The sequence below is a fragment of the Lytechinus variegatus genome, chromosome 3 (genome assembly GCF_018143015.1).
Source record: "Lytechinus variegatus isolate NC3 chromosome 3, Lvar_3.0, whole genome shotgun sequence".
Lineage (NCBI taxonomy): Eukaryota > Metazoa > Echinodermata > Echinoidea > Temnopleuroida > Toxopneustidae > Lytechinus > Lytechinus variegatus.
Genome location: NC_054742.1, coordinates 45,168,354 through 45,184,329, shown reverse-complemented (window position 1 = coordinate 45,184,329; position 15,976 = coordinate 45,168,354). Strand labels below are relative to the sequence as shown.

The window sequence follows — 15,976 nt, the reverse complement described above, 5'->3', positions numbered from 1 at the left end:
CAACTGCCAGTGAAAAAAAATGGTTTAAAACAAAATGAAAATATGAAATTGTGATATTGCAACATAGGAATAATTCACGTATCTTTATTACATAAATATACAGATAATCAGAATAGGGTTGAGATGTATCATAGTAAAAAAAAAGGCTGTACTATAAAAGCAGGAACTAAGTACCAACTAAACAGGAAATTTAGTCCACACTTCTATGGAATGCTATGTTTCAAATTCCTCATTATTGACCATTCATTACAATATAAGTCTGCCAATGACTACTGAAATTCATTTAATCCTCATCTAATCATTTCCTTCTCATTTCATGGAAAAAATATGTATTTCATCTTACAATGTTTACGATTAAGATGACCTTTACAAGTTACTTTTCAATAAGCATACTTTAAGAACCTTGTCAAATATCAGAGATATTTTTTTCACACAGACATCAGCAAATTCTTTCATGTTGCTAATCCTCACATTCATCATTGTCTAAACAATGGGAAATGGGAAAACGCTATACAGGCGCTATGCAGGATTTCTACATGACACAGGTGGTTCTGAATTTCGATATGGAAAAAAGATGAAGAAATATAATGGAGAATAGTGTTCATATCTCAAATTCATTATAATACTGTAATGTACTTTTAGGGGTTATTATTATCTTGATCCTGTATATCCGATGAAATGTACATGACACCAAGAAGCTCAAATAATATATGATACATGATTTGATTAAAAGTTAATTAGAAAAAAAAGTTTGCATCAGAAATCATACATACATTGATCATAAGTATTCATGAATGACTATATTGCACTTTGCAAGCCTCACAAACTAAAGGCCCTATTTAGCCACTTGTAAGACACCGGACCGGAAGAATAATTTATACACACAAAAAAAGTGGAAATGAAGTGTGTATACCATGGACCTGTGTATACTATTGCAAAGAAGCCAAAGATCCTGTTCAAATCAATCGTTACTTGTGTCTGGTTAGCAAGATGATTATATTATTGTGCAATTATCATTCTGTGAACAATCTGGTAAAGATTTGTTGCATGGTTACCAGGGGGGTATTTCACAAAGATTTAAGTATGACTTAAGTCACACTTAAATGCCGACGTGTATCTAAAATACAACGCGCAATCTAATTGATCGATACGCAGTAGTGCGCGTCCTCTCCGCATGATCTGACCAATGTGGTTATGCCTTTTATAACGCACGTAACTAGGCTTTAAGTGCGACTTTAAGTCATATCTAAATCTTTGTGAAACAGCCCACAGGTATGATAGAATACAGTGTAGTAACATGGAGATATACAAATTCTCAACATTTACTAGCAGCAACCTTATTGAGGGGTCTGGGTTTCATGGTATAAGCTCAGGTGTCCTACAAATTTCTTGCAAATCATCTTGGCATCCTATATTGGATACAGTGTTGAGGTAACATTTTTTCTTTTTTTTGTCTCTTTTTTTTTGGGGGGGTTACAAGATTTGTCCCCCCACCCCCCCCCCCTATACAAGCTATAAAAATATTATATTCCAATCCCATCAAATGGCAGAAACATTCATGCAATTAAAACCATGGACTACTGAATTATATAGAACATGGAATAAGATGATGAATAGTGTTTCGTTGTTCTTTTTTTCCCAAAATCACTGACTGGTAATATAGGTGCAGCATTGCTCGCATGTTTTTAGATTTGAAAGAAATTTCCAATTCATGAAAATAAAAAAAAAGTATGAATGGTTATCTTTTCCTTACAAATATGTGTTTCGTTGTTCTTTTTTCCCAAAATCACTGACTAGTAATATAGGTGCAGCATTGTTCGGTTGTTTTTAGATTTGAAAGAAATTTCCAATTCATGAAAAAAAAAAAAGTATGAATGGTTTTCTTTTCCTTATAAATATGTGTTTATCCAACCTAGATATAATTATACCATGGAAATGCAGAATGTTACAAAAATTATCAGAATTTAAGGCACATTGCTATTACATGGAACTAATTGTAAAGCTTTAAAGGCATAGATACAAAGCTTTACTCCTTCCTCAGTGCATTAATCATTTATACATTTTTTTTCAGGCATTTTCTGGATTTGCTTCATAACGGATCACAATACAATGCATGCAATTAAAAACAAAAAATTCGTGCTCAAGTTATTACATCCTAATACGAGATAGATTTAAACATGCAGTGATAAAATAGAGAAGAAATGGAAAATAGAGACTAGTAATTCTTTTCTTAAGATATTTCAATCCTACTACACTATAAAATAAACATTTTCTACATTTCTGCACAGTTGAAAAATTAAAAATGTCATCTTTCACAGGGAGGCATGCACAAATTCATAGAGGGCAGCTACACTGATCCATGGGTAGATCCATGACAGATCTAAAACATTAATCAAAGTATCTTGTAATAATCTATTCTTGAATCGAATGAAGCAATCGAATAGAAGGCCAACCTTACAAAACTCTCTCAATCTGGTATCCATCTACCAAAAGGAAACTAATGATGTCAACGCCAGAAAACACCTTTTTTCTCCTCTTTTTATCAGGAATCTTTCCCATAAATCTGAGTAACAAATAAATAATTCATTGGCTTGAAATACGAAGCAAGTGAGATTATCAATCAATTCTGAAATGGATGAAGTAAGAAATGTATTCTTAACATCAAATAAGATCATTTCTTGGAGATACAGAGTGAATAGATGAGTGATAATTTCTAAAATCACAATCCCCTGCAATCCATATGAGGGCTCTAAATCTTAAAATGAACAGTTTCACTGATTATATGATTCAGCATTAAAATTCAAGCCATAATTCAATATTTGTTACTTGCCTTACTCTCACACACATTTCACCTTGCATCATTATCACAACATAAGTACATACACAATGTAAAGAAGAATTGTGCAATTCATACAACAGGCCACCACTGTTGATTCTTTGCTATTAAACGTAGGTATCTTATCGACAATATAATTATGTAAGACAGCCAAATCTATGCATCTTTGCACCTACAGCATTCATGATATTCCTGTATAGTTTCCAAGAGATTTGAATTATCTATACTTCAAGACGGCTATTTTTTATGCTCTTCACATCGGGGAATGGTTGAAGCATAGAGAATACACATAGGCCCAGTTTCATACAGATTTACATTGATGGTTATGCTGCCATTAATGGTAACTACCATTGTAACCTTGATTTTGATTGGATGCTGAGCTCTGTTGACAAGGTAGTTAATAACCAAATGTCAAAGTTCCAATATGAAATCACTCATGAAACAGGCCCTGAAATATTACATTTATAGCATTAAGATAAAGTCTGATTGACTATATCAGAAAGTCCAAAGTAAAGGTGCAATAGTTTCATCTCTCAATCAAAAACCAGCTCACAGATTACCTTCCAAACATATACTTTTTCTACCAGTAAAGGAGATTAACTATACGGTAACAAAGGAAGTAATAAAGAATGGTGTTTGACCCCGCTTTCAGACAAGATTGTAAATTCTCAGATTGTTTGCAACATAGCGATGTTTTTTCGCATCTGAATGTTCTGCAAGCGATACACCATTCAATCTGAGACATGATATCCACTGTCATTGCATCTGGATGTTCATATATTCACTTAGCGAATCGTGTCACACATTATAAGATATAAAAACACTTTGTGTCTGAAAGCTGGAGAAGCCTTTATTGCAGATCAAAGGATTCCACAGCATATTCACTTGTTAAATGTGTGTTCCGAACCCAGCCGACCAATAGCTATGCAGCAACATCTGAGGGTGGACGGTGTATGCTATCATCACATCTGCCATTATATCCTACTGCTACCTGTATTTCCATACATTGGGTACTCATCTATTTCTGTGTGGTGGTCCATATGTGTTCATTTTTCGCTTTGAAATCGCCAAACTTGCAGTTTTCACAGCTAATACATTATTCTATTCTTCAAATGGAATGGATGCTATCAGGCGTGGAGTGGAACAGTCCCTGCAAACACAATATCCTATTCATAAAAGAAGACGGGAGTTTACACAATCCACAGACATAATAAAGATTGCTAGTCCATTGCAGAGGAAATAAAAACAAGCAATGACAGTCTCTTCAGCGATTTAATGGCTTATTGGAATTGAACCTTGTATGTTTTTAGTTCCATAGGCTCCAATTCTAGCTGGGAAGTTTTTGGAATCTCTTGCCCATCATACATGGCAGAGAGTGACGTGGTGACGATACCTCGCGTACCTACAGAACTCAGTAGCGGCGATGGGTCAACCTAAGAAACGAAAAATGGGACAAATATTCTGATTTGAAAAATCATAAATAATATGTAAAATTACAACAAGAAATTGGATAAGGTTTGGTGATCAAGGAACAGAACTGAAATGCAGCATATTTCGCATTTGCATCATATTTAAAAAAAAGATACTGAATTCAAGCCATAAATATGTGTAGCCACATGTATATATAAACCCACATGAATCATTTTTTGTGAGATTGATGACAAATTCACCAAATTGATATTTTCATATTATAATGGAAAATTTGATATCTAGCAACAAACAAATATATGTATTCAAATAGTACATTTCTAAGAATGACTACTTTGAATTGCAGTGGCATAATGAGAGAAAAGTTTTGAAGTCGTAAAATGGCATAAATGCGAAACTCAAAAAGGAAAATATCTAGTGCTGTGATCAATATTTACCCCCCCCAAAAAAAAAAAAAAAATCATAATTCATCCCCTTTCTTTTCCGTTTCTTTCTCTCTCTCCTTTTTCTTGGTCCTCGAACTTTTTTTTTGAAGGGGGACTGCTCCCCCCCCCATCTGCATGCCAGTGTTGGGTAGATATATTTTATTTCAAAGTTTAAAAAAGCTGATTGATCATAATACACTTTTTTCTTTCATGTTCAGCTACCTTAAGAGTTAGACAGTGGTTTACATTACCACTACTTAATGTATACATACAAGAGCATAAAATTATGAAAAATAAAAAGAAGAAATTACCCGTCCTTCGTTTGTTGCACACTGTATGCCTGCTGTTGGAAAACTACAATCAAAACCTTTCCTGTGTAATATCAACAAGGCTTCTCGTTTAGGCTTGACTGGATTTGATGCTTGAGAAACCCTCGTTCTAAAAACAGGAAGGAAGGAATTTTGTCAGTAAATCAAAATAGTTAAATCAGGTAATCTAAAAAGACCATTTATTGCAGTCAAATACACTACATGTAGATTTTACATAAATTATCATGGATTTGAATATTCCTTGTAGTTTCCATGGAAATTTACTTCTTTTCCATTATACTTCACAACATTAGAATGTAGATTGATTGGTTGTTAAAGTTTTAACAACATTATCAACATTGTGTTCATGAAAGTGTCAAACAGTTGTTCTATAAAAAATTTAAACTATAAACTACAAATTTCCTTTACAATTCCAATACAATATTGTTTCCAAATAATATCAGCTGCACTAGAACAAAAATAGTCATCAATTACCTTAAGAATAAAATGTTAGCAATTATAGATCTTATTCAAATAATCAAAATTGCTTTTCACATATTTTCACCTATCATAATAAAGTCATCAGAAAAAATCTTCATTATTGTAGTTATCATAACCATCATCACAAGCATCGTTGTCGTCATCATCAGCATCATCATAATCATCAATATCATCATCAATAGTAATCCATGCTTTCAACAATACAACTCAACTTCTGAACGTTTCCATGGCGTGGGAGAAGACGATTGAAGTGGGTTTCACTGCACACCATGACAAATATTCCAACAAACTTGACGTTTCGACACATGTATTCTTGTCATTCTCCTGAAGACAATAACGCACTTGTCGAACGTCAAGTTTGGGTGGTCCTTTTCAGGACCAACAATATCCCATGAAGGATACACGGTGTACCATGAAACCCACTACACTGCATATAATAATAATAATAATAATAACAATAATAATAGAAACATAAACTGTACCCACCTAAAATTTAATAAATGAAAATCACAAGGTAATGTTGTGTCTATAAAACTATGCCCGGCTAAGAGCTTATTTTGTGAATTTTGTCCAACCTCTGGAACTGTTCCATGTTGGATGTAAATAGGATTATTTAGAAGAGCAGAAAGATGGTGACTCTGAAGAGAAGGGTAGCTGACTGGAATATTGGATGCCTGCCAAAAGTAAATACAGAAATGAAATATGAGTTAGACGATTTTGCTATGTGGCAACCAGAAGATGGTACATTATTTTTATGGTTTCTATCACAGAACCACAAGGATGGAGGTAGCTCTTGCTATAGTACTAAAGGGTAGTATTTTGATGGAATTATCCAGTGAAATTATTAAGAGGGATATCAATTCTGCAAAAATGTCAATTCATAAGTGAAACCAATCACAACAAAACCCCTGGTGATCAAAAGACAAGAACCACAAAGCAACTAACAACAGCTGTTGGCTTTGACCATCATATATGATGATCATTGATGCCCAGAAACATACCGGGGTGGTATGTTGAATTTAGCCACTGCTAAATGATGTCATGTATATGAAATTTTCGGAGTGGGGCTATAAGTATAAAGTTAACAGACTGAAATGTACTTCTGACTTTTTCACATATGCTATATTGAATCAAATTGATTTGTCTGAGATCGGAGAAAGAACTGTCTTGCAAGTTGCCACAATAAAGATCTGCCAAGCACAAAGAAATTTAGGAGGAGAGTTGTGTAATTATATGAGATGGGAATATGATTTTGGTATAATTATTGATATAACCTGAATTTTTCTGAAATTTGAGGGTGTAGAGGTCCCACAAGCTTGCATTTTAAGGGATAAAAAGGGCTCGGTGGAAGAGCAGAGGCCTCATAACCTATAATCGGTCTATGGATTAAAACCTAGAAAAAGTTTCTTTTTCACAAAGAGATGAATGAATTACCAATACTACCATACACAGGCTTAAGTTCAATGTAGATTTATACTTATAACTTGGAAAAAATCTACATCAATAATTCAGTCACATGCAAGAAGCTCATACAAAGCATGATCTACCCAACAAGATGCTTTGTCATATCACATGCAACTAGGAATTTAAGAGTTGACTCTCGTCAAACTTAAAAACTCTTTGAATGGTCGACATTAAAATCAGGAAAAATTGAAAATATTTCATAGTTCATAACTTGTGATGAAATACAGAGTGTAAATGGTTCCTTTATTTGCATATATTAATTTGTGTGCATGCAGTTGTTTTGTAAAAAATCTTCAAACCCGTAAAATGTTATAAATGTCTCATTTTACACCTGGGGACCATTTCATAAAGAGTTAAAACTATGGTAACTTTGCCATTACAGCAACTACCATACAAACCTTGATTCTGATTGGCTGCTGAGCCCTGTTACTATGGTAGTTGCCATAATGGCAAAGTTACAACAGTTTTAAGTCCCTAATTAAACAGACTGTCTATGTGAAATCAGTGTTGTGCTTCTTTTATTTTTTCCATTGAAATCAACTTGTTATGTACAAATGAACTACCAGTAAGCCTTACCAGTAAGCCTTAATATGTTCAAACTCATTATTTGATGAAGATTTGTCTCGATGAATCTTTAAGTGGAAGTTAACCCTGACAAAAGCTGGTTTTAATATAAACACAACAAATAATTAAACATATTGGTGAAGGTTCAATGAAAATCCATCAAATAACAACAGAGAAATGAGATTTTATAATTTTGATTTTGTGATGGCACAGACAAACAGCTCCTCCATATGTTGTGTAACTTTTTGTTTTATATACTTATTCTTATACACTTTTTAAAAGTGATTTTCTTTGTGTGGAGGATATATCATCAGACACATTTAAACTCCCCTTTTACATGAATTTTTTTTTCATCATTTTCAATTAAGAAATTGAAATTTATACAAGGTGATTTATTGGATAGCTGCTCGCATGTGTCATCACAAATCAAAAACTTGAATTATTCATAACTCTCTTATTCTTTGATGGATGTTCCTCAAACCAATATTTTTATTACCAACTTATCGTCAGAGTGAACTTCCCCTATAAAACCCATTGCTTTGTGAATCATTATTAATTTCTACAGCATATTGCAGTAAATCAAGAGCGACTTAATAAAATGCAATTATTCCATGCAAACATATATCAGATCATGTACAGCATCAATCGGGAAATAATTAGGAAATGTGCAGCAAATAATTTCAGGCAGGTAAGATATTCACATTAAAGAAAATTACTGATCTAAATTTACAATCTAGTCTTCAGTTAGATATGCAGATATTACATTGAACATGAACATTACATAACCCTATAGATTCTAGACTACACCCATTCAAAATTTATGCCCTCTGATGACCTTTGTAACCTTTGACATTAGACCTTGCCCTACATTTCAAGGCACTGCACCTCCATGTGAACGATAATCATATCATGTAGGGTATCATCTTAAAGAGAATCAAATGCTCTATTCATTGATATTAATTTTAATTACGCATTGATATTTACTAAAACTGAAGAGGTATTATCGGTCAAAGTCAGATTTCCAAACTTTTTTTGAGGAGTTTATATGACAAATATTACAAAAACAACATCAACAATAACAAAAACAGAACAAAAATCATAAATTTCTGACAACCAAATGCATCATAACAGAAAATATTAAATATATATTATCATCTCTGCAGTAAATATCACGAGGAAGATAGATCTATATAGATATATCTATAGGAAAGGAGATAACCAGCAGTAATATAAAATGGACATAAAGAAACAGTGCAAAATCATTAAAGGGTGCACTAAATACCAGCCACACTTGCAGCAAACCTTGCATTCCATCATAAGCACGGGGCCATGGTGCTCTCAGATTTTATCTCAAGACAACATCCCCTCACCTTATATCCTCCCAGCATCCCCCAGAGAGAAAATGGTACATTCCTAACCTGAGTATTTCCCTTAAGTCTCCTCTCTACATGTAAGAGGAAGTAATCCGGGGTCAGTTTATTATCGGTGACCCCTTGTTGGAGCCCCCTCGAGTCATCCTGCATCAGGCGACGGTCAAGCACCACCTCCAGCCAGCCTGTAAAACCAAATAATAGTTGGAGTGAACCCATTGCAGGATTTTAAAAAGAAATGGATTGATAAAAGTGATACTTCATATTCATTTCTTTTTTTTTTTCAATATAAAATCAAAAGTGAAGAACAAGCAAATTTGTAATATTGAGACATGATAGCCCAAATTCACATATGAATCCATGGTCTGAAACTATTGTTTATGCATATCAAATACAGTAAATATGCTTAATAAAGCAAGTTTATTGATAAAATAACAACACATGCACTTGTCCAAGGGTGCTAAATTCATGCTTGTTACTAAATGTTAATAAAACCAACCAGTTTAGGTAAATCAATAGTGGGGTCATGTATTCTAAATAGTAGTCTCTTTTGTAAAACTGAAACCTTTCAACAAGCATAAATTAAGTATAGATGATTGATTGAATAAGGTATTACACAATCCAAATGATTAAGAATATTTCCACGAATTACTTTTATTTAAAACAAATCACTTTAGCAAATCACTTAAACCCCAAAACAGAGATCCACAAGAGTTGGTCTGTTCTGTCTACAATAGAGAACCATCTTGGATATTACCTCATTTCCAATATTGTTTCTTACCTTCTCTTAAACCACTGACTCCTAATGCCTGTGCTGAATGTAATGTAAGTCTTGTTGAACTATCTTCTATATAAGCCATGGCTGGCATGGGGTAAAAATGAGCTTGAAGAGGAAGCTTGTCTAATATTTTCCTTTTTTGCATCTATAGTTGATTGATAGAAAGGATAAAAGGAAAGTATGCTGAAGATTCAGGATTTAGAATTTATGCTATTTACTCAAGTAAAGCAATTACATGAGGAAATTGAGGGACAAAATGAAAAAAATTAATTAAAATTGTGATGGTAAATGTGATACAAAGTGGTTGTAAATACATGATTGTCAAACAAAATCTTAAACAAAAATATTTAGGATGAAATGTCCCACTCAAGAAGGCAGTTGTCATGTGATACTAAACATTCTATGTATCATTCCCTTATTTCTTGAAAGCATATAAGAGGTGATTGTATGATTAAAACACCACCCCCGTTCAACAGGGATTTGAAATTGAGTTCAAACTGCATTTGAAATTTTGGACTAATGACTAACTGACAAAGTATGATATAGGCCTATAAATGTTAAAGAAATAAATGCTTTCATGGTTTAAACAGAATATTGTTTAAAAATCAGAGACTAATAAAATGCAATTAAAAAAAGAATAAATCTAGATCTGCTAATTTCAGATATCCAATTCAATAGCTTACATTGAAATTTGATTAATACTTGACAAATACCAATGACCATCAAATTGGGTAGATTTTGTGTTACTTGTGATGCATCCAACCTCCCAGCAGAACATTTTCCCCTTTGCTAATGCAATTTGATATCTATTTCAAAAGAGAATAACAGTTCTTTTTCAATCCAACCTTTAACAAATGCATTTCCAATTCATAGAGTTGAAGTACCTCGTATCAACTAACATACCTGGAACCCATTCAGATCTGTGTAAAAGACACGATCTGAGTTTCTCACGTCTGATTTTATTCTCATCACAAGCTCTTTATTCTGGAAGTTCCTGATGTCTAAAATGTTTTTAATAGATAAAGCTGTACCATCAGCACCTGTAGATATGAACATAATCATCCATTTCAATTACAAACTAGAATCCATCTAAACAAATAAATATAACAGTACAATAGTCTACTTAACTCTCTGACATGAAAACACCAGCAATTACAATTGCTCAAAAGGATCTTTAAAAAAAGTTGTTTTCAATCCGTTAAAAATCAACATACTAATATGCTGTACGTTAAATTTCAGTAGACATTGATTTTGCCATCCTGTAAAAAAATTATGAATTTTTAACAATTATGAATATATATTTTTATAATAATTAGAACCCTGATGATGAATATTAAATGACAATGAAATACCACTTTCATTGTACAACATGAAAGCATGTTTCTACAGCATACATTAATTAATAAAGCTGAAAACAAACCAAATAATTTAGATTTTACCTGTCATCTACAATACCACATACAACACGCTAGCTTAAAACTAATACAAATATGAACTATCAAACAACCCCTCTTCATTCACTATGTAAATGTCATATTCCTTCGTGTTAACTATAAATTGAATAGATAGTGCCACTTTACTATTTACTATAAAAGGTGGCATTCACACACACATCAAGATGTGCAATTTGAAAGTCAATCTGTGAATTATGAATCGAAAATAATGATTTTTCTTTCTTTCATGTGTGGACAGATAAATTTCAAGAGTTTGCATAATCCTGGTTAAGATTCATTTACAGTTCCTCTTCTGTTTTTTTTCCTCAGAATAATCATGGATATTTTCTAAGTGCTATGTATGTGAATCCTCTCTTGATTTGAAATTTGTTTCATTTTTTATATCCAACAATGCACAGTGCATACAATGCATATGTGTACAGGTGTCAATCAATCTCTCTGAACTTATCGGGTTCAAGCTCCTGTCAATCAGGTTTTTAAGTGTTTTTTCCTTTCCATTACAATGAATGATTTTTCCCTGTGTGCATGAATGGTGAAAATAGGGAAATTAAAATTTTCCGTGTCTCAACACCCCCTTGTGAGATTTATAAAATTCTGCAAATCACATTGTTGAACATGTCACAGCTGATTAAACCTGGTGTCTATTTGTGTACCTTTCAAGGAGGCATTTCCTGGAATCTACAACCTGTCAATAAGGTGATTTGCACGCTCTTTCACTTCTCTTCATTGAATAAAATTCCAAAACACGGAAATAGTAATGGATCAAATGTAACAGTTTGAATTCACTAAATTCACGTTTCCTCATTTTCTTTACTGACATTTAATGGATAGTCAGATTTGAGAAGAAAAAAAATGATTTGATGAAGTTATAATCATTCAATATCATCAAACAAATCAATCAACAGAAATGAGTTGATAAAACATTGATATAAAATATTATCCCATTATTAAAGCAGAGTTTTGAAAGGCATGCAAAACTCACCTGGTGTATTTGATAAAATGACGGTATGTCTGACACAATAAAGGATGACCTCAACACGGGATTCTAGAGGACCTCTTGTTACCCGGATTGGGATTTGAGTCGATGGATCTAGAGGCTTTTAAAATGAAACAATGTAGAAATATTATTTTCAACATATGAAAAATCTTGAGACAATAATTGGCTTAGAGTAAAAAGCTATTCAATATGATATTAAAATCAAGTATCCAACAGAAGTGACTACATCTCATGGATATGTTGATTTTGCATGCTGCTTCCTAAGAATGATTAATTCATATTTTTTAGGTATGGTGTCATAGCTTCTCTTTGATCATTATTTGAGTTCAAGAAAATCTTTTGGAACGAACTGCTCTGAAAAGTTGATATTTTTGTTATGCAATCATTTATGAATATTGCTCTGTTTTGGGGAGAAAACAAGCATTGGTTGTGTATTGTAGATGACAGCATTCTGAATGACCCATTATCACATTAATACACCTCTGTCAAAATACTACAATATTGCAGTATTCAAAGGCGTATATGAACAGTGGCTTCAAAAAGTGCCTACCAATGACAAGAATGAACAATTGATAAAAACCATACGGTAGGGTATAAAATTCTGCAACTTACATGAGCTTCGCCATCTGGAAGAAATAGATAGGCCCCACTTTTCATCTTATCTCTCGTAGTGCCATACATCATAAATTCAATTTCTACATTTGTCCTGATATTGTGATTGTCTACTTTTGTTAAGATTGACTGCAAAGTTGGAAAAGAAAAGTAAAATGGAAATTGAAAATCAGTTAAAGTGACTTTCATAAAGGAACAACTTAAAACCATTTATTTGAATCTCTAAATTTGGTGACATGTGACTTTCAAAAATATGAAATGTATTAATTCATTTCTTGTGAATAAATCAAGAGCAGAAAAGATTGAATTGACCCTATTTAACTTAGATTTATACTAAATGCTTTTCAAATCAGAAAACACATAGTACAAATGAATATCATTAAACTGGACAAATGCAATCTTGCAAATACTTGCAACTACCTGTACCATTCTTTTAACTAAAAATCTTACTCAAAACAAATCCATAGTAACATTAACTGAGTAGATGAGATAAAATCAAAGCCATGATAAAAAATACTTTTAATCAGGTTTTCATAATTATTTCTCTGCCTGTTGCACTCAAGCATATTTCATTCATATTATTTACTCTGTTACAAAAGAACAGCTTATTACTACTATGGTCAATGTAAACTTGAATAAGGAACCATTTAAAATATGACTTGGTTGCTGAGCCGTAGAATGGCCATTGAATAAGATTCAAGATTAATTTCTTTCAACCATCAATGTAGAGCTTACGAAAAGGGTCCACTGAATTGAAATACAGCGTAAACAATAAAATGCACCTACAAATTTATTGAAAGAAATATATCTATGAAAATTGATGATTATACTTAAATGTAACAGAACAAAAGCTAAACATAGTAACTGAAATACATCTTACCTTTAACATGCCTGTTTTGCCGTTAAATAAAACATCCATATGAGCATTTTCAATTTTAATCTCCTCCAAGTCGTCACTAGTTATTCTCACTTTAAACGGTCCACTGCAATAAAAAGAACAAATATTTGTACATACCAGAGTAGAACCCACTGATAGTTTCTCAAGTTTATAGTTTTATTTTGTCCTACTTCCATTCAAATAAACGGTAATGACATTTGCTCCGATGGAAAATCTACATGTTAAGCCAAACGTAAAATCTAAACTCCCAAAACTAAATAAGCCCTTATCCTAATCTTTACATTATTCTGAACCAAAATCTCTATTACAATCCTAACTCTAACCCTATGTCCTCTGGGATATTAACACTGGAGCAAATGTCACCAAATAATCATGCATGATATACTGTGATATTTAACCCATTGAATTCACTGTGTTACCAATTTTTACATAAACCATAGATGAGTGATCTTGCGTCTCGGGCTTAATGCTTGATTTCTCATTAAATCTCATAAGGATACGATAAATATGACAGCTATTTTCCACTATATGCTGACATGGAAGTGATCTAATCACTGCTGATGAGAGCAACCCATCCGATTTCATTTGTTGTGAAGTACGAGGAGGGCGGAAGTCATAAAGCTGTTCCTAAAAGTTACAATCAACATGGACCAATCAAGCGGCAAAGCATGGGTTTTATGCCTTCTAGGTGTTTTTGCAATGTTGGACTACCTTACAAATGATTTCATAGAATTTGAGGCAAAAAGGTTTCTCTGAAAACATTTTTCACCCTCCTGTCATCTTCGAGTCACCTGGGCCCAGTTTCAGATAAAGTTGCGTTGAATCGCAACTCATGAAATCAAATGCAAGTCCTTATGGTATGCTTTTGACTGGTGGAACATCTAGTTGTGTTTTGACGATTGCAAAATTTTCTGCAATGGGTCCCCATGAGAATTTCGGTGATAGAGATTTCAGTGTGTAAACTTACTTGTGACCATCCTCCTCCTTGGATCCATGATAAATCTCTGTTGTAGATAGATGATGATGCTGGGAATAACTTGAGCCCATATCACGAATTAGGTATTTACTCACAGTCAATGGACCAATCTCCACTACAAATACAAGCTGAAAAGAGAAGAGAAAAGAGTAAGAGTTTAGTAAAAAGAAAGGGTACTCCAGGCTGAAAATAATAGAATTTGAACAGATTAAAAACAAATCAGAAAACAAAAACACTTAAAATTTCACTAAAATCAGACAAAGAATAACAATAACAATGTTATGATATTCAACAATTTTGCACTATTTCAGTGAAACAGTTCTATGCATGTCTTTCAGAACATAATTATTATTAGCCAAGAATACCCATTTTCAAGGTGATTTTCCTATGCTAGAATATTGAACAATAATTACAAATCAAAACATATTGTAGGAGCCTACTCGGCTTTCCTATTCATCCAATCAATTCACGCTGGATAATTGCTCATAAAGTAACTGGTACAGAAGAGATAAATAATCAAATATCATTACTAAATATATTTTCCATACCTCAAATACTCCTGAGAAGCTAAGCTCTGAAGTTTCCCACAAGATGTTAACCTGACTTTCAATGGCATTTCCATCTGAGTCTGTGACTTCAACGTTCGGTGACGATACATGAAGCCTGACCAGTTCTTTCCGGTGTTGTGCTAAAGAGTTGTAGAAAACCACAACACTACAGAAACACAGACAAAGAAAAAGAATATACTGTTACACTCACACTGTAAAACACTAATGCTGTTAAACAAAGAGGTGGATCCATTTTACAGTCATTTTAAGTTTTTAATGGACGGTTGCCATGCACTAACACCTGATACAATATCAACTTATCTTTTTACAACAGGAAATGGATTAACATTTACATTATAACATTCTAAACATCTATTAACAAACCCTTGATCTTCTCTGTTCAAAACCACAGATCTACAACAATAACTGTCTGTCACATTTCTGTTGTGTTCTACAATCGAGTGTCGAGACATTAATCTAGTCAGCTGGGCAAACCCTTCACTCGAGTTAAGGGTCTGAATGTGCAGCCTACTCATGATTTGTGTACTGGGGGCTCTCTCGCCCTGTATTGGAACAGCAATTGTGCTAGTCTTTGCATGGAGGCACACTTGTTGATCAAAGTTCCAATCAGGGTCTGTGCCTACAGACTAACATTCATCAGTGTTCCAAAGCAACAAGCGTTTGTAAATTTAAAAAGAGGAAACACTGCATGTCTTCAGTAAGATTTATAGTTGTCTTTAAGTTACACAAACACTAGTATTTTGCCTTCATGAATAAATGGGTAATAACTTTTGGCACACATGGTAACCATTTTCAA

General features: G+C 33.2%; 1 protein-coding gene across 2 annotated transcripts in view; it reads right to left on the bottom strand.

Annotated features, from left to right (window-relative positions):
* Window positions 1-2,547: 2,547 nt before the first annotated feature.
* LOC121411143 (alpha-mannosidase 2x-like) overlaps window positions 2,548-15,976 on the bottom strand; it is a 43,838-nt gene continuing 30,409 nt past the window's right edge. The window contains exons 13-23 of one of the 2 annotated variants that reach the window (XM_041603675.1): window positions 15,160-15,325; window positions 14,603-14,739; window positions 13,618-13,720; window positions 12,738-12,866; window positions 12,111-12,225; window positions 10,578-10,714; window positions 9,678-9,819; window positions 8,897-9,081; window positions 5,985-6,172; window positions 5,001-5,127; window positions 2,548-4,269 (exon numbers count right to left, since the gene is read on the bottom strand). In XM_041603675.1, coding sequence (XP_041459609.1) covers window positions 4,117-4,269; window positions 5,001-5,127; window positions 5,985-6,172; window positions 8,897-9,081; window positions 9,678-9,819; window positions 10,578-10,714; window positions 12,111-12,225; window positions 12,738-12,866; window positions 13,618-13,720; window positions 14,603-14,739; window positions 15,160-15,325 — 1,582 coding nt within the window. In that variant the 3' untranslated portion in view covers window positions 2,548-4,116. The remainder of the gene's footprint in view (window positions 4,270-5,000; window positions 5,128-5,984; window positions 6,173-8,896; window positions 9,082-9,677; window positions 9,820-10,577; window positions 10,715-12,110; window positions 12,226-12,737; window positions 12,867-13,617; window positions 13,721-14,602; window positions 14,740-15,159; window positions 15,326-15,976) is intronic. The other variant, XM_041603676.1, reaches the window with a different exon arrangement.